Genomic DNA, 23,413 nt, shown 5'->3' on the forward strand with positions numbered 1-23,413 from the left:
TCCATGGGGTCACGAAGAGTCGGACACGACTAAACGACTAAACAACAACAAAAGTACCCCTGACCATTAGGTCCAGTCTCGGACGACTCTGGGGTTGCACGCTCATCTTGCTCTATAGGCCGAGGGAGCCGGCATTTGTCCGCAGACAGTTTTTCCGGGTCATGTGGCCAGCATGACTAAGAGCAGTGCACGGAAACACCATTTACCTTCCCACCAGAGCAGTACCTATTTATCTACTTGAACTTGACATGCTTTCAAACTGCTAGGTGGGCAGGAGCTGGGACCGAGCAAAGGACACTCACCCAGTCGCGGGGATTCAAACTGCTGACCTTCTGATCGGCAAGCCCTAGGCTCTGTGGTTTATACCATAGCACCACCCACGTGCCTTAAATATCCCTTAGGCACCTCAAAAGTAACACAGGCACAACAGAAAGCTTACATCCCTCCCTGGAGAATTGCACTGACATTTTTCTCTCACTGTTGCTAATTTTCAAATACGTTCTCCCTCCCACATTAACTGATGGAGAAATGTCAAAAAATGCAGGATAATATTTTTTGGCACAACGCTAATACCCAAACTGGTTCAGTTCTATGAGTAATTTGAGAAAAAGCAAATGCTTTTGAAATGTTCATTCCAACAGCAGGAAAAAGTGAAACATATACCAAGCTACTCTTTGATACGAGGAAAATTATTATGGATTATGGCATATTAGTATCCAAACCAAGGAATTCATCCTATATTCAGGCATTAGCAGACTTCAGCTAGCTCCCAGGATTTTCTTACTAGGCATTCCATTAAGAGCTCGTGTAACCACAGTGAAATGGATGCTTGAAAACAGGAGCTGCTAAACTTCGTGGGCATGTTTGCAAACTGGAGAAACCGTTGTGGGCACAACATACGGAAATGTGATATGCTGTGTCTGGCATATTGCCTGTTAGGAACTGCCTAATTCTCACACACGTTTTGTTCCAAAGGCAGAACCTTAAAGAAATATTGCAAATGTTTGGAATGCTGTGAAATGATTAAAAGGTCCTGATTTTTCACACAGATACTGTACCATACCCTGTTCTGCATCTAATGTTCTCGAAAGTCTCCAGTAATTGTTGTTAATTCTCCTTATTGATGATTTTATCGTTTTACGGTATTTTTATATTTTTGCACACAGTCTTGAGGTTTTTGTTTAACATTCAAGCGGTGTATAAATTTTATGAAATAACTAAATAAAGTAAGAAACAAACCCTGGAACAATAAATTTAAATGAACAAAACTGCAGAGCCAGCAGTTAAAACAACTGATAAAAAATAATGTAAAATAACAATAAATAAATAAATAAAAAATCAACAATAAACCCATGATAGGATGGATTTTGACTGGTGCATCAAAGATGGCAGACAAAACACACAGCAAACTTGCTGACAGAGAGGATTCCACAGTCTGGGTCTAACCACAGACCACCTGTTTGACCTCTGAAGGTACAGAGTGTAGTCAGAGAAAGGCCTTTGGTGAAGATGATGAATGTTTGTTCAACTTCAAAAGTAAATCTCTTCTGTCCAGTGGGGCTTATTCCCTACTTAAGCGTCCCCAGGAATTTTTCATACTGAGTAGTGACGTCTACTATGCAGAGAGAAATTGTATGTATGGGTAGATCCACAATTTCATAATGCATACAAGTACTGCCAAAACAAACTCTAAGGTCAATGGGTGCTTTCAAGAACCAATAAATAGCAAGTCCAAGTTACACTTTTCTAGCCTTCGGAATCACAGAATACCATCGCAAAGAAGAATTTTCAAATAACCAATCAAACATAGTTGAGACATATGGCTTCAAAGACGGTAGCTTTCCTTTCAATTTAGCACACAAATGGTTTTCATTAAGACGATCCCCTCTTTAGCGTTTTGGTTTCCATCTTTGTTTACTGTTGTAAGACTTATCGCTTAAACTTTCTGGAAGGTATATGTCTGTGCTTATATACATGCCACACACATGTGGTTGTTGCCCTGAGCATTTCCAATCTATCCCAATGTCTGTCTAGCTAGTTTTCATTTAGTTACTTTCACCTTTTTCGTTTGTTGACAGGAAAAGGAGATAAGAGAGGCAAGCTTAGCTGGAGGTCTGGACTGACAGAGACGCTCTCAGCAGGCTGTATATAAAATTAATACTGTAGGCTTCTCAAGCATTCCCATCTGCATTCTCAAGAGGATTGTTTTTTCTTGACAAACAACAGAGGTCTACAGGGACTTCCTGCCCGAACTATAAAGGGCAGCAAACCAGTTTTAAATTGACTCTTTTCCAGCCTGGAGTTATGTACTTGTTAGGCTGCAAATTTCACAAGACTAAATTCTTGTTACTGGGAATCTATCTATCTATGTCAATATATACACGTATCTATCTAACACTAAGAGGACAGAAAACAAGAGACAGAAAATAAATAACAGGCTCTTGTGGGGGGGAAATGTGAATTGTGAAAGTGTAATTCTTTTAGTTTTAGGCATTGCAGAAGAGAATCGAAAGGATTACAGGCAAGCTGATAGAGGGTGACATTTGCTTCAGGGGGAAAGGGAAGCCCTTAATGAAATCCATAAGCCTGGCTTCCAGTGCTTTTAGGAAAACCATGCCCTTCCCCAGCCGTCTAAAGCCAGTATCTAAAGAGGGTATCATAAATGATTTGTGGGCTGGGGACTCTTGTCAATAAAGCACTGGCATTAAATGACTTTAAAACGTTATATGAAATGAAAACACAGTTAAGCAGCAAGCTAAGAACCATATTTTTCTGTTCACGTGAAATAATAAATGGCAGCTGAATCCCCCCTCCACATTGCATGGGGATGTGGCCAAAGATAGTTGCTGAAACATGGTGTCCTTTTTCAAAGTCAACAAGCTACTGAAGCAAGAACCTCTGTGTTTAAGATGAATTCACCTTATGAACTTCAAACAGAATTCAGAAGGTTGAAGAATATACTTGTTGAAGCAGCTGGTAGATCAGACTGGATGTATATGATAACAGCGAGCAAATGCTGGAATCCCCACTGCAGTGACGCATAAAGCGGGGCCATTGAGCATGGCAGCCCCTCTCGGCCAACTCCTTTTAAACTAGACCTTTGCTATAAATGCAAGGCTTTGTTTTGAAATAAATCACATCACCATGCTATGACTCTATACGTAGGAAGCCCTTTGATTTTCAGTGGGACTTATCCTGAGCACTCTTCTCACATTACCTTAGAAATCCTGCACTTTCCCACACCACCTTCAAGGTCAGAAGCTTCTGAAGGAGGAGTCCGCAGTATCATTCATCCCATGCCATCGCTGACCAGCTTCCTAGAACTGGGTGACTTTAGCATTAGGGGAAGCCACTAGGGGAAGCCACTGTCTGCATGAAAAGTACGCGCTCTGCCTGTGAGCTATGGCCCCTTCTGAAAATCAAGTTATTCCATGTATCTCCTGCACATATCTCTCTGGGATTTGCAGACTTTAAAAAACCCAACACCGAGACCAGACCAACGATTATCCGAAAGGATAGATTACAAATAAGTGACTGCACATTGCCCTTTGCCAAGAATATATAATCTGCCAAGGCCCTTCTGACTGAAGACTTGACGAAAACAAGTTGGAGATGGCTGGTGGTGAGAAGATATCATTTGTTTTCTGATAAAGTGAAGACATGGAAAAATTTCCAGGTCACATGCACACCACATATTTGGGCTTTCCCAAAAGAATCTTGGGAACTGTGGTTTGTTAAGGGTAATGGGAATTGTAGCTCTGTGAGGCATAGACGACAGTTCTCATGTTTTCTTAGGGGAAACCATGTGCTATAAATATAAGGGGCGGATGTGACTTCACTCTCACAGCAGGCCCTACCACATAAAGTTGTTGCAAAGAGAAAAAAAAGGAGTGGAACCATGTTCTCTGGGCTCTTTTGAGATAGGAATATAAAGATATAATTAACACACCTGTTCTTTTTTACAGCACTTCATAAGCAATTTTAGAACACCACTTGAAATGGCCAAATATCCTATTTTTCCCTCAGAAAAATCTCTAGATTAGTTTTATTGTTTTCTAACTCCCACAGCATGATCAACATGCTATGAAGAAAAGAAGACCATTGAAAGAGGATGATGGCATACTATTAATGTTTCACAGAAGGTTCAACCAATAAAAAATTGGGAGTCCACATAGTTTGAACTACACAGTTTTACAGGGGAATAATCTGGGAAAAAATGATGAACTCCTCATTAACTTTATAATACCCTAGAATATTGGACTAACAACATTACAGAATGGTAAACTAACAAGTTGCACATATAAAAAACCCACACAATTATGATAACGCATACTATTGTACAAAAATCCTGCCTCCTAGACTGAAGAAGGCTTCTAAAAAGTCCACTCCGGTTAATCAATTGTGAACACTTTCAGAATAATAAATTGTCACCACCATGTTGTGTTTTTTAAAATAATGTTGCTGGCTAATTGCAATTAAAAAAGAAAAAAGAAATGTGAATGCTATTAAGTCTCATAGTAATTTTAATAGGGGTGTTATTTTTTTTTTAAGATATGCCCCTAAAGAAGGGCTGTGCTTTTTGTATTTCAATAAACCTTTTTACATCTTTAACGTTCTGCTTTGCATTAGAAAACAGAGGCCAGTAGTTAAATGCTGTGGGCACATTAATTGTGCTTTTTTGGCGACAAAAGTAAGATACGAAACCTTAAGTGACCTTAACTCACCTATGTAGTTCTACCTTCCCTTACTATTATTTGTTTATCCAAGTCTCATGTATTTAATATGTCTGCTCTGGTTTTATACGACCTGTAAATTGTGGGGTGGGGGTGGGAAGCCTCTAATTGAACCAAGCATATTACTGTGGCATGCTGTTCCTGTACAACTCGTACTAACCTATAGCAAATTCACAGATTTTTCTAAGACTACATGTACGTTCTTCCACATTATGCAAAATTGTTCTGGTATGTGGTTTCTCAGGACTGAATTTGAGACATGCACCATGAAATTAGTCTGGGACAATAAGGTTACTGAGTGATTAGTACATGGGTATTGTAGTTTTGACCTTTCTGGAATATACTTTGTCAAAGCTATACTTTTCTGGACACATCTGGTGATATTAAAACTCAGTAAACCTGGGATAAGATAGCAGGTGGCAGTGAACCCAGCTACTCCACTTAGTAATTTTGTTCCAGGTTTGTCTGTTTATTTGTTTACTTAGCCTCTCAGATCCATCTTTTTGGTGTTGGGTCAGTCCAGAGCTGATTCCATGAAAACACCAAAAAGTACTTCTCATGAACAAGCCTTCACTGGAATACAGCTTCAGAGTGACAGCGTGGTACAGCAATTAGACTGCAATGCCGGATAAGGATTGAGGAAACCCTCAGCAGTGAAGCTCACCAGGTGACCTGTCACCATCTCTCAGCCTGACTTGCCTACAGGGTTTTGTGAGGATAAAAAGGGGGAGAAGCACCAAAAGCCACATACAGCAAATAAACTTTGCCTAGGAACCAAAGAACTACTCGAAGTTTCTGCATGCCCAAGGGAGCTTGTGTTCCCACCCCCCAAAACTGCATCCTTGTGTGGCACAGTGGAAGCTTTTAAAACTCACAAGACTTTCAAGAGCAGTTGATACAGGCTCAGAATCCAGGGATGAAGGGAGCAAATGACTTTGGGCAGCATTTTCTCCTCTCCACTGCCATGTCCCACCCCTCAGTGGGGTTAATATTTGTACTTCTCACCTCTACTGTAATGATTAGGGTGCTGCAGTAGGACCAAGGAGATCAGGGTTCAAATGCAAGCTCTGTTGCAACTTTGGACTACTCATTGTGAAAGTCTGGAAGCTAACACGGTAGCTGGAGGTGGAGGGAGAAGGCTATGGAATGGGACAAAAAGGATTTCCAGGAAAGGAAACCGTCTCTGCCTATGATCCATCCCATTGTCATTTACCCTAGACCATGGGTAGGCAAACTAAGCCCTGGGGGCTGGATCCGGCCTAATCGCTTTCTAAATGTGGTCTGTGGATGGTCAGGGAATCAGAGTGTTTTTACACGAGTAGAATATGTCCTTTTATTTAAACTGCATCTCTGGGTTATTTGTGGGGCATAGGAATTCGTTCATTTTTTCCCCAAAATATGGTCCGCCCCCCCCCCAAGGTCTGAGGGACAGTGGACCGGCCCCCTGCTGAAAAAGTTTGCTGACCCCTGCCCTAGACCTTACATTCACACAATTCTCTTCTGCTGTTAATCCACAGAAGGGACATGTTAGAGTGCATCAAGCAGGCAGAATCAAGCCCCCACTTTTTAAAGGCTGACCTCCAAGACAACCTGGAACCAAATACCCTCAGGCTTGGGTACCTAAAGCAGTTCCTTCAATACTTGTTCTCAGGCTGGGATCTGAGGAAACAGGCAACTAGTTTCATACGAGGGAGTGGGCTTTCAAACAGCAGCTTTCCCCCTCAAGCCGTTGGGCATCATGAAGGAGTGTATGAGGATCTGCTGTTTAAAGAAAAGTCAAGAATTCCAATGCACATTCCCAGGACCTTCTAAATTCCAGCCTAATTATCTCCAAGTAACTCAGTATTTTCAGGCTTAAATTTTTATGACTGTTCCAGTGAGATGCCTCCCACCAGCCGTCTGCATCATGTACTTCAGCATTCACTTTTCTGTAAATGGTGGCACTTAGTTGGCAAAAATGAAGAGTTGCGCATAGAACAATCATTGCTGCCAAGAACACAAAATGCATATATATGGAAAACTTAGTCCTCATAAATGAGAGGTTTTAGTTATTCCTCATCAATGTGGAATTATAAATCACATGGATGAGCAACTAAAATGTCTCAAGAAAAGCACAACCCATTTGTTAGTCTAGTGCCTGACTTGTTCTTTGAAACAGACGTAAACAAGAAGGTTCAAGGAGAGTCTTCATTTCAGACAGGAACTGGCAAATCCATTCTTATTTTAAAAATGATTAATAATGTACTTCCAACTGGTGTTCAAGGAATGGTATGTGCTCAATCTAAACTGTATGTTTCCTTTTATATCCTTGCAACTGTAAGCAGTCCAGTCCTCATTCCCCTGAAAGTGTCGAGATAATGTCTTTTGAGAGAAGGTGAGTGGCATATAATTCTCTAAAGACATCATCTCAACACTTTCAGGGGAATGGGGACTGGACTGCTTACAGTTGCAAGGAAATAAAAGGAAACATGCAGTTTAGACTGAGTACATACAGTTTTGATTGAACAACCATAAAGTACGCAAGTCCACACCATCTATTTCCCTGAGGTTAGGCAAGGCCCAGAAAAATAGCTGGTGAATCTTTTGAATTGGGGATGAACTCCCTCAGTCACTGTCACCTCTCCCAGTTCACCTGGAAGTAACAAAGTACAACAGACTCATCCTTCTTGAGTCTACAAGGCAACTTCCACAGGCCAATAAATTACCATTAAGCAAAACTGGGGTGGTGAACAATTGGTAAGCTTTGTACAAACAGTAAATGACAAAATGCAGGGTCTTCAGATGGAAAGTTGTAACTAGCTGTCTATATTAAGCCCAGATATCAGCTATGATATCTGGGTTTCAGAGAAGAAAAAGTGATTATATATGATCTTCTGGAATCCAGGGAAATGAATTTAGCACTAAAAAGGGCTTATTAGGATGGGCTGCGTGCTTAAGAGTAAGTCCCAAGAACCAATTTAATCAAAATAAAAGGCATACAATTCAGAGATTTATAGCAAAAAAACTTCTACTGTACATCATTGCCGCATACCCTGGCATTAGAATAAGACAATACATAAAGAACAGTTTCCTATTTAGAGGAGCTCAAAGGAGATAATGGCAACATGGGAAGGAAGAGAGAAGAAAAGGTCATGGCCCACAAATATTGTCAGGAGATACAATTAAGCATAATATTTCCCATTAGGAACGAGACTTTACTGAATAACTAGCTTGAGCTGGGAATTGAATGGTGAGAGATGAGAGTGCTTCTAGCTGCTGAGAACTTGGCTGGGGGCAGGAGAGACCTTAAAAGATCTCTCAGAAATCATAAAATGGTGTTTGTGTGGGGATCAGTTTTCAGAGACTTTCAGGTCTAAGCAAAGTCACTGTACTTGCTAATCCATAATACAAAAAAGGATTTTTATTCCTTTTTAATAAAAAGCTTAATTAAAGCTTTGGACTATGGGGTTGGCGAGATCTGCTAAACAGTTTTTATGCCGACGTGCCCGGAGAGCCTTTCGAAACAGTTGTTATTTTGGCATCCCTAGAAGGAAGACGTCGTTTCTCACCCTTGCTTTTTATGTTTTGTTTGTCTAAAAGTTGAGCAACAATGTGCAAACAGCATTGTTACAGCATACCAGACTTCTTGTCTAATCCCTAACAATGAAAGTGTAAGATGCTCTTAAACATTTGAACTCTTGGTTCAGGAAGGTGACTAAACTCCTAAGCCTTTGTCTAAGCTGCTCTGATATCTAAATAAAATTCCCACTGTTGCTAACACCAGCACAGGGCCACCAGAGGTGACAATGGGTGGAAGCAGCCATATATCAAAAGTCAGTTAAACTTCTCAAAGTGTGTGAGCAATGCACTCTTTCCAGTGACACACAGGTGACTATATACATGTACATTTGCAACTCTATCCCCACACTGAGCACCAGCACCCTAACCCTAACACTTCTGTTGAGATATTGAATTTCTGGAGACCAAAGAATTCTGGAAAGCTCTAGTTCAGGCTGATGCATAAGCACATTAAAAAAATATATATCAAAGAGAAAGGCACCCCAGTGAATTGAAAGTCCAACATTTTCTCAATAAGGAGCTGTTGTGACAAAATAGTGACAGTGGTGTTTACCAGGCAGAGATACGGGAGCATAGAGACAGATGGGAAGTGTAACAAATTTCTCCCTTTCTCACTCAACGCCAGCTTGTTGCTTAGAACTCTGGGTGGGTAGTGACTAGTTTTCACTGGATGATTACTGTGAAGGTGGAGTGAATTAGAATACCTGGCTAGTTAACTGCTGACAAGTCCCAGGGCCATATGAAATGCTCCTTTCATATCCCCCCTGTCTCTACATTGACTACAGGCAGTTACTATTAGCAGGGCCAGTCGAATACATTTTGCTGCTTGAGGCAAAGACAAAATGGTGGCCCACTTTCTACATATAGGACTCAACTGGACTGGTAGCTGCATATTACAGTGGTGCCTCGCAAGACGAAATTAATTCGTTCCGCAAGTTTTTTTGCCTTGCGATTTTTTTGTTTTGTGAAGCACGGACTTTGGAAAAGCTTCAAAAAACACCAAAGTCTTCAAAACCTCAAAAAAGGCTACCACACCGCGTGCTATGAGTTGCTCCTTGAAGTGAATGCACGGTTTTAAGAAAAAGGAAACAAACTTGCAAGACAAAGGAAACAAACTTGCAAGACGTTTTCGTCTTGCGAAGCAAGCCCATAGGGAAATCCGTCTTGCGAAGCAACTGAAAAAACGAAAAACTCTTTCGTTTTGCGAGTTTTTCGTCTTACGAGGCATTCATCTTGCGAGGTACCACTGTACCTCATCACTGGTAACAAGACAGCATCCACCTGAAACAACAGGCTGTCAATGGGTATGCAAGGGGGCCTTGGGAACAGTGTGGGCCTGCAGTTGTCTTGCACCCACCAGCACTGGCTGCCTGAGTGGACTGGCTCCCCATTCCTAATGGCAGAGCTGGCTCAAGCATCTCCAGATGCTGATCTCTGGTTTGTAAGAGGCTTCCCCATTTTGTTTTGCTTGTTAAACTCTTTTGCCCCCACTCCCACGAAACGGAGGGGAAACATCTGTAATTTAAGAAATGCTTAGCAATCTCTCCAGAATCATGTTGATAAATAAACAAAACAGCAGATGAACATAAAACGTTCTTCTTCTTCCGACATGCAGCTCGAAAGCTACATTCAGGATAACATGAAAAAAGAAATGGTGGAGATCCAGCAGAATGCAGTGCAGAACCAGACGGCGGTCATGATCGAAATAGGCACAAATCTGCTAAATCAAACCGCTGAACAGACCCGCAAATTAACAGATGTTGAAGCACATGTAAGTACCAGTCGTTCAAGCTGAAGCTAACTCTGAACTCAAAGGACTCGTGTGCCCTATATTGTATGCTTTAAGTCAGGCTGGGCAATATTTGGTTTCCAACATTGTGATGTATCACAATGTCTGAACTAAGGATAGAACTATGTAGAGACATTGGCTGGCTTCACGTTTTTTTCTAACATTATGATTTTTGCGAGGCAGACTAACTTCATGATTCACGATATATTGCCAGGTCAAAAATTATGAAACCGATATCACAATATGGATTTCAAACCAGTTTGGGACGATATTATCGCCCAGCCCTACTAATCAGTCAATTAAAACTTACACTAGTAGACTGCACAGTATAAATCATAGCTCCAACGCTTGACAGCACCACAAAAAACCTGATCTTAGTCACAAATCTTTGTGGATCTTTGCGTTTTTCACATAATAACAAAGCAACCAACCAATCATAGAACACATTTCAGGACACAGGGGAGACATACAAATTGTTTAGGGGATCTCTTATATAAATTACGAGGATCCATAAGGATCTATGGTTCTGTGAGGGGAAACTGGTCTCCTTGCAGCTCCTAGCACCTAGAACTCTTTGAGGGAAGCTATGAATGTTTAACATGGTATGATACTGCTTTAAAAGTATACTGCAGATGGAGGTTTGCTGTTTACATAGCACTCTAATTTGCAAAGTGTTTCAAGAAGGTTAATGTTATTCCTATTCACCAGCACAGTGGGACATGGTGGCCCTGTGGGTTAAACCACAGAGCCTAGGACTTGCCAATCAGAAGGTTGGTGGTTAGAATCCCCGTGACAGGGGGAGCTCCCATTGTTCGGTCCCAGCTCCTGCCAACCTAGCAGTTTGAAAGCACGTCAAAGTGCAAGTAGATAAATAGGTACCGCTCCAGTGGGAAGGTAAATGGCGTTTCCGTGCGCTGCTCTGGTTCGCCAGAAGCGGCTTAGTCATGCTGGCCACATGACCCGGAAGCTCTATGCCGGCTCCCTTGGCCAATAAAGCGAGATGAGCACCGCAACCCCAGAGTCAGTCACGACTGGACCTAATGGTCAGGGGTCCCTTTACCTTTTACCTTCATGACTGTTTAACATGGTATGATACTGCTTTAAAAGTATACTGCAGATGGAGGCTTGCTGTTTACATAGCACTCTAATTTGCAAAGTATTTCAAGAAGGTTACTGTTATTCCTATTCACCAGCACAGTGGTCAAACTAATGTTTGAAACCGAGAAGTTCTGATCTGAACTAGCATCAAAATTCAGAGCTGAGTCCAATTTGCAGCACTCAGGCTGCAAAAACTTGGAGTGACCTAAGTTATGCACCCCTTATGCAAGGCATAGTCTGCAATGGAATTTGGATAAGCCTGAGCATTTCAATGGTTATAATTTAGTTGCAGGATAAATCAAAAGATTGAACTGAGTGGGAGAAAGGTTAGGGAGTAACAGGAAGCTACAAAGAAAAATAAATTGTCACATTTTTTTTCAAGTTGTTGTTCAAGTCCCAAATCAATTGTGGGGAACAGAGACATTCCCATACTCAGATTGGAACAACAACAAAAATTGCTCTTCATTTTAGATTTCAAGTCAGATCTCATCCAAAAATATGGTTATTATGGAGTAACCGCAAACTATTATATTCACAGAAAAAACAATATAGATATTTTGAAATAATAAATTCATTTCAGAACTCCTTACATTCTTAGAATAAGCTAAGTAAGCTTTTCGAGTGGAGCTTGTGTATAGTTACAGTTATTTTCCAGACTTTTAAACTAAAGTGAAGGGTGGTTGGGGAGGAAAACCTAGCGTTAGCACATAGCGATTGGTTAGTATAAAAACCAAAAGCATTCTATACAAGACCGAAAACAAGGCGACAAAATTCTGGAATGCACCATTTCATATTGACGGTGTGGGGTTATATTTTCAAAAGCTCTTCCAACATAGTAGTTCACCATGTGTGGTAAACTAAGTACACCAGGGAAAGGGTTCTGCTACACGATGACTCTCAGATCACTACCATATTTGCACTGTAATGTTGCTTCCTATAAAGACGGAAACACTTAAATCTCTACTTCAGAACAATACTAAATCATCCCCGCTTTATTCCATTTTTCATGTCCAAAGTGGTCCAAGGTCCAAAGTGTGAGTAGCAGAGTCAACGAAACATTTGTTTGATTGCTTCCGAAAAGTCATATGAATCAGTTTCAAACCATGTATAATGTCATACTACTGCAAACTTATATGTCTGAAGAATGCTTTTATAGTCAGCATTAGCTTAGAAGCTGAATATTTGTGCTGGTGACTGGGTTTGTACTGGGTTTAATTAACAATGTAAGGGGGTTAAATAAAGAACTACTCTTTCAACGACGCTAGTTCTGGCCACAGTGATCCACGCTCTGGTTATCTCCCAAATGGGTTACTACAATGTGTTATTTGTGGAGCTGCTCTTGAAGACAGTTCTCAGAAGCTTCAGGAGCCTCAGTTAGCATAGACTGCCGGAATACTGACTAGTGCGTCCTAATTTACCCATATCACAGCAGTTTTAACAGAACTGGCTGTCAGTTTATTTCGGGGCCCAACTGAAGGAGTTGGTTCCTACTTTAAAATTCAAAATGGTATGGGGCCCAAATTTCAGGAGTGTGTGTGTGTGTGTGTGTGTGTGTTTCATTTCAACCTGTTGCTGCTCTTTAAGATAGTCTACAGAAGCCCTTCCTATGTTCCTCTTTCACCAGAGGGACAAATATTATTACTAAGGAAGAGGGTTTCCTTGGCAGTGTACCCTCAGTGATGGAATGTCCCCGCAAGAAGATCACTGGCACCAACATGGCTTAATTTAGGTACCAGGCAAAATCATTTTGATTTTTTGAGGCATTTTAATAGACTTTAGTGAATTAATTGTGCAAGTTTTGGTACATTTTGAAGTTTCATCTTCTATTTTCTTAATATTTTGTGTTGTCTGTTGCCTTGGAACTTGATATGATAAAGGACAGTGTGTGTGTGTGTGTAATATCTTCTAATTAATGAATGAATTCCTCTGCAACAATTTGGAAATACCCTTAAGTGTGAAAACATGTCCTCAATGACCATTCAACATGAAGGATGTGAGTAATAAATTCCTCCTGCCAACTGAAGCCAAATTCTGATGAATTAAAAGAGTTATTTTAAAACACAATGAGGAGCATGCAGCAGAATGGAATGCTAAGCAACAGTCCATGTGACAATTTTGCTGCCTCATTCTTAAAAACAGATGTTGTTCTTGAGACTTCAAGAATAAGCAGCGGATATCATACTAACCTGGAACTATGGAATGATTGATCAAGAAAGAAAAACAAACCCTATCTGCAGGTACACCCACAGTGACCTAGAAGTGACTCCAGTCAGCGTGGCAACTTAGAAAATCACCACCACATCCACAAAATGGCTGTCACATCCAGGAGGCTACAACTGTGGGTGCCCTTGGTCATTCATAAAACTGGGAACAGCTCAGGTCACGACACACAAGACTGATACGGCCCACATATATTGCAACTTGTCTTCTGCAAACATAGACATAAGTAAATGTCACTTACATTTTATTAAACCTTCAAGAGGTTTTAGCTTTCCTTTCATTCAGGTAAATAGTGATGATAGTCTAGGTATTTTAGGACGGGATTAATTTGAAAATTATTCTGAATTATCTCAAATATGATCCAAAATTGCATTTCTCAAAATGTAGGTACTGAATCAGACAACAAGGCTTGAGCTTCAGCTTCAGGCGCATTCAATTTCAACTATCAAACTAGAAAGGCAGATTTCAGATCAGACCAGCGAGATAGGAAAACTGCAAGAAAAAAACAGGTAATAACTCTTCCTATCTGGTAAAGTATTATTGTTCTCAAATGTGCTTTATTCCCAGCAGGGAAATCTATAATGAGATGATGAATTGAAATGACCTCAGGATATTTCAAATGAGCATCAAGTCTTTTGTAACAATGAACAGAAATGGAGATGACTTTTTTAACACCAGGAAATATTATTTGTATGCATGGAATTTGAAATGTGCCAGAAGTTATGGGGCCACATTCTTCATTCCCAAGACCATGTGTGCAATATATAGAATTCAACTGACATGCACATAGGTCCTGTTGAAGAAATGAAAATAACCATCATTTAAAATCTAAGTTCTCTCCTGCTTGCAAAATAACCATCATTTAAAATCTAAGTTCTCTCCTGCTTGCAAAAGCTCTGTAGCTTTTAGTCTTCACCCTAAAGTCCCCACTTTTCCTCCTACCTACAGATAAGCAGAGACTACAAATAACAAAAACTGATATGCGATTTGGAAATGGAGAATAGCTCCGCAGATTAGTCATTTCAGCAATACTGTAAAGATGGCCTTCATCAATCTTGTGCCATCAATATATTTTGGACCACAAGCCCCATCACCCCTAGCTTTCCACTGTTGTGCTGGCTGAAGTGATGGGAGTTGCAGTCTAAAAAAAATGCAGGGGGGCTAGGTGGGTAATGGGAGCTATAAGAGAATAATAAGCAATCAATGGATGCCCTTAGCTTACATGTGTAATTCCTTTGAACTTGAGGAATGACTATCAGGTCTTGAGCTCATTAAAGGCATCCCATTGCCTTGAGAGCCTCAAGGTCCATAAATAGCAACACCCTAGTGGTCCTGGGCCCTAAGGAAGTTAGATTAGCTTCAATCAGAGCCAGGGCCTTTTCAACACTGGCTCCGGCCTGGTGGAACGCTCTGCCTCATGAGACCAGGGCCCTGCAGGATCTGATTTCTTTCCGCAGGGCCTGTAAGACAGAGTTGTTCCGCCTGGCCTTGGCTTGGAGCCAATTTGATTCCCTCCCCCTCTTTCTTTTTTCTTTTCCTTTCTCCTCCTGCGATGAGGCTACATATTAATATTTTAATGTTTCAATATTTTAATGTTGTATTTTAATTTTGTTTTTAAGTCGTATTCATTCAACTTGTTTTTATTATTGCTTGTTAGCCGCCCTGAGCCCGGCCTTGGCTGGGGAGGGCGGGGTATAAATAAAATTTATTATTATTATTATTATTATTATTATTATTATTATTTCCCACTCAGAAGGCAGCATTATTTATTTATTTATTTAGCAAAAAGTGCCAGGTTGTGTCTCACCCACTTGATCATACTAAGGAATATAATGGGAATGAGTTCCTGCCTATCAGATGACAAAACAATCCATCTCTTGTCTGTGTGTCTTTCGCTAGAGCCATATTCTAAACCTACCTGGTGTGACAAGGTGGTGGATTTGAAATATCCTTTATTTACCATTTCCCCCACCAAAAGGGGGGAAACTCACCCTTCATTCCTAATGAGAAAGCTTATTTGATTGCCAGGCAAAATCTGGCTGTCTAGCTGCGCTGGATGCCGCAAAAATGTTACTGTGATTTTCAAACCACCAAAGAGATAAGTGTTTGATTCCACTCTTGGCTTCCTTTTGTATTAATTGAGAGCCAGACATGATCCCTGCTTGCATCCATTCTCAGCGTACAACATCAAAGGACTTGGAGGCCCTTTTTGTTTACCCAGAACATTTTGAATGACAGCTGGCCAACAGAACTGTTAACATTTCTTGCTGAGCTGGGATCACATTAGGCTAGCTGGAGAAAAGAGGGGGAACTGTGAACTTTGCTTACTGCATAAGCCTCATGCGTGATCTGCAGTTGGCTAGTCTCACATGGAAGAGAAATCAACCTTTCTGTTCTCCAAACTGGATTGTAATCTGCTACCGACACAATTTTTCAATGGTAAATGCATAATCAGCCCATCTGTTCGGCTTAACAGTCCTCACAGGGAGAAGCTGATGTGTCAACAGCTATATTACAGAGAAAGGGGAATTGTTTTCTGAAATGAAGATGAATTATGTTTGGAATCATAGGGTTGCCATCCTGTGCTTCTAACAGTACAATGTGGGGTTGAATGTAAAATGAGCCAAGCTGTATGATTCAGCTGAAGTCCTATGCTGAAAGGACTTTTCATTTCTGGTAAACATGAGTGCTGAAGGGAAAGGGCATGTTTTCATATTTGTCTTCACTCCCTTGCTATATTTGTGCATGCTCCTGCAAGGTTTGTTTTATGCAAACAAGATACTTTACTCAAGGGGAGCAAAGAAAATATGGGTTCACTATTACAATGTGATTTATTGCGCCAAGTGCAGGGATAGCACTTGAACACACTTGTCCTTCGCTACATGCAGAAAAAGCAGCAAATATTGCTAGAACAAGTATACCATGGGACCTGAGTTGTGAAAGATTTTCTCAGCATACATAGGAGAAGTGTAAAATGAAATCCGGTCTGCTGATCCAACACAGCTTCTAATGCACGTGATCGATGCTGAACAGCAGTTACCGTATTTTTCGCTCTATAAGACGCACCAGACCACAAGACACACCTAGTTTTTGGAGGAGGAAAACAAGAAAAGAAATATTCTGAATCTCAGAAGCCAGAACAGCAAGAGGGATCGCTGTGCAGCGAAAGCAGCGGTCCCTCTTGCTGTTCTGGCTTCTGCGATAGCTGCGCAGCCTGCGTTCGCTCCATAAGATGCACACACATTTCCCCTTACTTTTTTGGAGGGAAAAGGTGTGTCTTATAGAGCAAAAAATACGGTATTTGAATATGATGTCTTCAGGGCAGGACATATACAGCAGGACTGCTTGATTTATGCATATACAGCAAAACCAAACATGGTATTGATTGCGGAATTCAGCATCGTGAGAATCTCAAATTTCATTCCCCCTGCCCAGTTCTAAAACCGTGAAGCGTCAACGGTCTGAAGATGCATTTGAAAGCAAGTTTGGAACGGCTGCTGTTTTCTCAGCTGCCAGAGGGGCAGTTGAATCAGATTTGCTAGGCATTGGCTTTAGTGGCCTGCACAGATCCCGATTCTCTTTTACAGTATGCTGTCAGAATCGGAGTAAATAATGCAAAAGAGTGAAAGTTGCAGAATTAGGCAAAATTAAAAGCTGCAGAGTTGACCAGAATAAAAGGCTATTGTGTATATTGTACTGAATTCACATCATGCATTCATGTTGTAGAATTTAGATCATCAGAGCAAAGGAATATGTGTTTCTTCTAACACAGGGTTGCCCAAACTTAGGTTTCCAGCTGTTTGTGCACCACAATTCCCATCATCCCCAGCCATTGATCCTACTAGCTAGGGATGAAGGGAGTTGTAGTCCAAAACCAGCTGGATATCCAAGTTTGGGAAACCCTGTTCTGAAACATGGCACTGTGGGTCTCCTCCCACCGCAAAACCCACTACAGTGGTACCTCGGGTTACATACGCTTCAGGTTACAGACTCCGCTAACCCAGAAATAGTGCTTCAGGTTAAGAACTTTGCTTCAGGATGAGAACAGAAATCGTGCTCCAGTGGCACGGCGGCAGCAGGAGGCCCCATTAGCTAAAGTGGTGCTTCAGGTTAAGAACAGTTTCAGGTTAAGAAGGGACCTCCGGAATGAATTAAGTACTTAACCTGAGGTACCACTGTACTATTTGTAAGGAACAGATTAGGGAATTAGATACTACGTTCAAATTACCATGATATAAGCTTGCAAAAGACTTTACTTTTTGTTCACCATTAGGAGCTGAGGAACAGGAGAGGCACTCGGGTGTCTCACCAGACTTCGTATGGCAAGTAACTTCTGACCAGAACCTACAGTGGAAACTTGTGGTTCCTTAGCTGGCTCAGTTTTGCCCCCCCCCCCACTTTAGCCACGTAAAAGTGCTAAACCAATAACAGTGTTTTCTTCTCCCTCTTATTTTTTTTTTAGCTTTCTGGAAAAAAAAGTTATTGATATAGAAGACAAGCATACGTCCCAGTTACAGTCGATTAGAGATGAGAAAGATAAGCTCCAGTCACTCGTGTCCAGACAGAACTCCACAATAGAAGAACTAGAAAAACAGCTGGCCACGGCCACAGCCAACAACTCGTTCCTGCAAAAACAGCAACACGATCTGAGGGAGACTGTGCAGAGCCTGTTCTCTATGATTTCTACACCAAACCGTAAGTGGAGTAGAAGACGCTAATTGCTGCAGGGAGAAACAATTTCCTTTTTGGTGAGCCTTCCCCCACCTCTGCAATGACCCTCAGATTATTTCCAAGTGTAAAGTATAATTATAACAGGTATGCGTAGGCTTACGCCAGTTTGTTGCCTATCCATGTGGGTAAGAAAGAAAGGAATGATGAGGGCCAAAGATACTCTGAGCCTGGCACCAGCGTGAGATCTGGTTAGCCCACTTCCCTGTGTGTGTGTCGAACCTCATACCATAGTAATTCTGAGAATGACAAGCCTGCGGGTCACCCACAAGGCCAAAGCCTCTGGCACCATGACAGTGTGACCACAGAGGACTAACTTCTGCCAAAGACAATTCTGGTTGCTCTCTAGTATCTGAATTAAATTAACCCTTTGAGGCGCCAGAGGCTGTCTTTTCCAGCTTGTGTGACACCAGCAATGAGGAGGACCCAGCTAACGCCAACTAAAGCCCTTCACAGTCCCCGTTTTGTGATTCTAGGGGGTTTCTCTGAGGTTGATTAGGTTTAGCTCCCACGCTTTACACAAAATCTCCCAAGCCGTATGCACAGAATTGAAAGTAACACGTTTAAAATGTGACAGGGATGCTACTTGCTGTTAATTGTTAACGGTCTCAGAACTTGAGAAGATATGAACAAACTTTTACTCCATCATTTATTTACCATGATTCTATATATTCAGTGCTATTTTTCTAGAAAAAGAGGTGCCAGAACTCATTCTTCTTCTCTTAGAATGGCAATGGTGCCCACCTGAGAGGTGCCAGAATTGAGTTCCAGCTGAAAAAAGCCGCAAGCAAACTCATTCCCCAAGTGTGGAGTTTATTTAATGTAGCCAAAACAGTACCATCCACACACATGAAGACAGTATTGGCATGCTTGATGAACTGCATATTTTGCAGAAGCACAAAAAAGAAGAAGAAAAATGGAATCACAGCAGCCCAATGGCATACTGAGCATACTAACTGGTTGTTGGAAGAAGGAAGAAAACTGGGGTGGGGGACGATGACTGAAATAAGGCATGGCTAGCTGAACTGCTGCATTCTTCACTGCACATATTTTATTGCAGGTCCATTTCTATTTACAAATACTGTATTTTTTGCTCTATAAGATTCACTTTTTCCCTCCTAAAAAGTAAGGGGAAATGTGTGTGCGTCTTATGGAGTGAATGCAGGCTGCGCAGCTATACCAGAAGCCAGAACAGCAAGAGGGATTGCTGCTTTCACTGCGCAGCGATCCCTCTTGCTGTTCTGGCTTCTGACATTCAGAATATTTTTTTTTCTTGTTTTCCTCCTCCAAAAACTAGGTGCGTCTTGTGGTCTGGTGCATCTTATAGAGCGAAAAATACGGTAATTATACATATAGTTACGCAAACATAATAAACACAGAACCAATTCAGAATGTTTTCTTCTTCTTCTTTAAGCAAAACCACCATGCCCTATACAGGACAATATAGTCCTCAAAGGCCTAAATATAGCCTGTTAAGCATATTTCCAAAACTCTGCGTGTTTCTGCTGATGTTATCTCCTAAGTTAGTGCACAAACAAGTAAACAAGCTGTGTTAGCCTCAGCACCAATGTGGGAAAAAAATAAAATCCTGAACACTTGCCAGTGTCGGGGGGGGGGCGCTTCTAAAAGTGTCAACTATCAGAGGAGTGTGGAAAAACAATTAAAAAGCTGGAAGCAACCTTGTACTTTAAGGAAACCAAATTTTATGAAGCAGATCTAAAAGGTAAACAATCTGAAAGGCTTCGAACAAATGAGGCAGAGGAGAGAATAGTACATAGCTAAAGTCAGCTCTGTAGAAGTTTTCTTAGAGGTTTTTCAAATACAATGGCCATTTGAATGCATTTATATTATATGCTTAATATGTGTACTTGCTTTTCAGCATCCAATAATGCTCTGGAAACTGGAGGAGAACACATCAGTTTCAAGGACTGTGCCGAAGCATTCAAAGCAGGACTGACAACCAGTGGTGTCTACACATTAACAGTGCCAAACACAGGAGATGCGAAAAAGGTAAAACATTCTCTTGATTAAATTTAGGCAGGACCAGATCCTCCTTCAATATTTTCCCCCCAATATCATTGTGTCAGTTTTAAGTACTTTTAAACTCACCATGAAACTCTGCTTTCCAATTTAGAAAAGGAAAATGCAACAACAGCAGTGCAGTCTTATGAAAGAGTGCTAAGAATGCTTTCCGTGTCCATCCTTATGTAGATCAACAGTCTGGAGACTGTCCAGTTGCAAACTTTGTTGACCACTATGATGTATAGTTGTCCCCATCTAATTGTTCTTCAGTAGCTAGATTGATGGCCCCACCCCTTCTGCAAATTCACAACACAACCACATTCATACACTGAAGGAGGCCAAGAAGCTGAGGAACAAACAAATTAAGAAAACATGGGAAGGGGAAATACGCCCTCAATAGCTTTATGCAGCTCACCATTTCATAGTGACACAAGAGTCTCGACAGGAGTGCCAGACATGTCAGCCGGAGAATCCCCCAGAGCATTCAGGAATCTGTCAGATACCAGCAGTCTTCAAAAGCAGACTAACTCACTGGGTCCCACATACTTGAAGATTTAGCCCAAACCTCACCAGAGAGTGGTCTGTCTGAGGGACTTCTGGCAGTACCCTCACTGCGAGAAGTGAAGTCACAGGGAACCAGGCAGAGGGCCTTCTCGGTAGTGGTGCCCACCCTGTGGAACACCTTCCCATCAGATACAACTTTTAGAAGACATCCAAAGGCATCAAACATAACGTTTGATGTTTTATTTTATTTTTTTATGTATCTGTTGGAAGCTGCTTAGCGTGGCTGGGGCAACTGAGTCAGATGGTCAGGGTACAAATAATAAAATGATGATGGTGACAATGGATTCATAGTGAACACACACACAATCAACAGAGTATTTCCATTCTGCTCTGTGGCAAAGACCAGGTTGAAGGTATGACCAGTTACATGTATTGCACCACTGATGTATTGAAAAAGCCGCATAGCTATCGTGGAGGCCATGAAGCCCTGATATGACCTATCTGAAGCAGTTTTGACATGGATATAGATGCCTCCCCCCACCCTCAACAACACTGTGAAAGGGTTCTCCAACCCCAACGCTGAACCTACCTCTGCCAGCTTGGTCAGGGAGATTGTAGAGCAGTTGGGTGGACAGTACACTAGAAACATCTGGTCCACATTGGCTCTCACTGTGTCAAACATAAACCACTTTTAGCACTGTAGTTTCAATATTCTGCACTTGGATATCTACTCAGTTTTGTAAGTGACTTCAACAGCCTTCTCAGTATCTTACACGTCAGTCAACAGGCTTATGGTGGAACATGTCAGCTCTACATATTTCAAGTAATCATCAGGTTTCTGCATACCACTGTTTTACTATGTTTCTGTAAAGAGCTCTTTTTTAAAAAAGCAAAACAAAACACCCACCCAAAATCAGGGTCATTGTTAGGCCAGTAATTAGGCAGTATGATTGATGATGCTATTTTTATTCCCAGACCTGCTACATAGAATACAATGATTATAGTGTTTAGACTTCATCATACTGACTCTTATTTGCAGAAGAAGTTTAATGGATTATCACAGCCTTAGGAGTGCAATCCATCAAACACTATTATTGCTCTGCCTTCATTCATTTCAGTGCAGTTTACATGGAGCCACCTATAGCACCCCTTGGAAATTGAAGTTTTGCAGAAGCAGTCCTGGTGGGTATCACTGCATATGGAAGCTGCAGAATTGCTACCATTACATCAATAGAGAAAATATGGGTGACATTTTTGTAGGCTGGGATAGATGTCCAAATTATTATCTCAAACTGCCATTTATTTCAGGGGTTATTGATGTTATTTTACTTACTTTGTGAGCGGTGAAACAGAATTGCCTTTCATTTGTTAGACTCTGGCTGTTTGTGTTTTGATCTTTTTCCTCTCGGCGTTTATTCTGTTTTGATCTTTTTCCTCTCGATGCTGACTCTAAATTCTCAAGAGACTTATAAACACTGCTGCACAATGTATTTTACTGGGCTTGTTTTCCCCCCTGCAAGCTTTCATTGGAAAGCACAGTGTAAAACTGACATGCTAAAAACTGACAAGGCAAAAAACCACTGTACTGTTGTTAGAAGTGATCTCATTTCTCCCCTATCTTAAGAAACAATAATCATTTAAGGGCCATTTTATATTTACTTACTACATGCAACTGAAAAATAGCTTGAGGCAGGTTAGTGGGACCCCATAGAAATATCACACCATCATGCCACACCACAAACAGCAGAAGTTTCAAAAACTCTTTGCTCGGTGCCAGGGAGGGCTGCTGTTTGAAAAGCACATAGCCAAAATCTCAATGAGCACGTGGTTGTTTAGAGTCTAACTTTGGCCTCCCGTTTCATAGAAATTCTATACATTCTGTTGCCAAAATGTTCTTTGTGCACTTCAATGATTTTGTGAATCCTATGATTGTTTACTCTTTCAGTGCAACACCCATTTGGAAAACCCTTGCCCTTTTAAATACTAAATTACACCTTTTAGTAGCCGAAACGTTCAAACCAATTCTGTTGAGGAAACTGAAGGGCCATAGTAAATAACCTCCTGAACTAGAATTAGTCATGCATTTTTTGAAGGGGATGCATTCCATCTACCACGATCTACCTAATCCAATCCTTAATTATATGGGCTTCTGCCCATTAATAATGCTCCTTAGTTTTCAGCATTATGTAGGTCTCCCCCAGAGCAACAAAGAAAGGCCTTCAAAAACAAAACGAAAACAGAAGTGTTTTGGAAACTAAAATTGGCAGCAAAATACAGGAGGAGACTTTAGCTAACATTTTAACCATTTCAGGAATATGGTTTCATTGCAACACAATCTGCAGCCCTACAGATGCCAACTCCCATCAGCCTCAGCCAACAAAGCTAATGGACAGGTAGGATAGGAATTGTAGTGCAGCAACAAGTTTCCTTTGCCTATCTGTTGGAGAGGCCTCTGTGAATTCATGAATCTCTAAGTTTCATGAAACCTCCGCATCAGACTAGATCAGGCATAGGCAAACTCGGCCCTCCAGATGTTTTGGGACTGCAACTCCCATCATCCCTAGCTAACAGGACCAGCGGTCTGGGATGATGGGAATTGTAGTCCAAAAACATCTGGAGGGCCAAGTTTGCCTATGCCTGGACTAGATGGTTAGCATAGGCAATTTTAAGGGCAATAATGGAGACCAATAAGGAAAATAATGGCGGCAAGTTGTTGTTGTTGTTGTTTAGTCGTTTAGTCATGTCCGACTCTTTGTGACCC

General features: G+C 41.2%; 2 protein-coding genes across 2 annotated transcripts in view; one reads left to right on the top strand and one right to left on the bottom strand.

Annotated features, from left to right (window-relative positions):
- The window catches only part of MCPH1 (microcephalin 1), a 116,465-nt gene that overhangs the window by 53,637 nt on the left and 39,415 nt on the right, over positions 1-23,413 (bottom strand). The gene's annotated exons all lie outside the window — the stretch shown is intronic.
- The window catches only part of ANGPT2 (angiopoietin 2), a 48,716-nt gene that overhangs the window by 16,168 nt on the left and 9,135 nt on the right, over positions 1-23,413 (top strand). The window contains exons 2-5 of the mRNA XM_081857197.1: positions 9,907-10,062; positions 13,786-13,907; positions 17,861-18,093; positions 20,006-20,136. Of these exons, the coding sequence (XP_081713323.1) occupies positions 9,907-10,062; positions 13,786-13,907; positions 17,861-18,093; positions 20,006-20,136 (642 nt within the window). The remainder of the gene's footprint in view (positions 1-9,906; positions 10,063-13,785; positions 13,908-17,860; positions 18,094-20,005; positions 20,137-23,413) is intronic.

Source organism: Podarcis erhardii (genome assembly GCF_964252035.2).
Source record: "Podarcis erhardii genome assembly, chromosome: 3".
NCBI classification, from domain to species: Eukaryota; Metazoa; Chordata; class Lepidosauria; order Squamata; family Lacertidae; genus Podarcis; species Podarcis erhardii.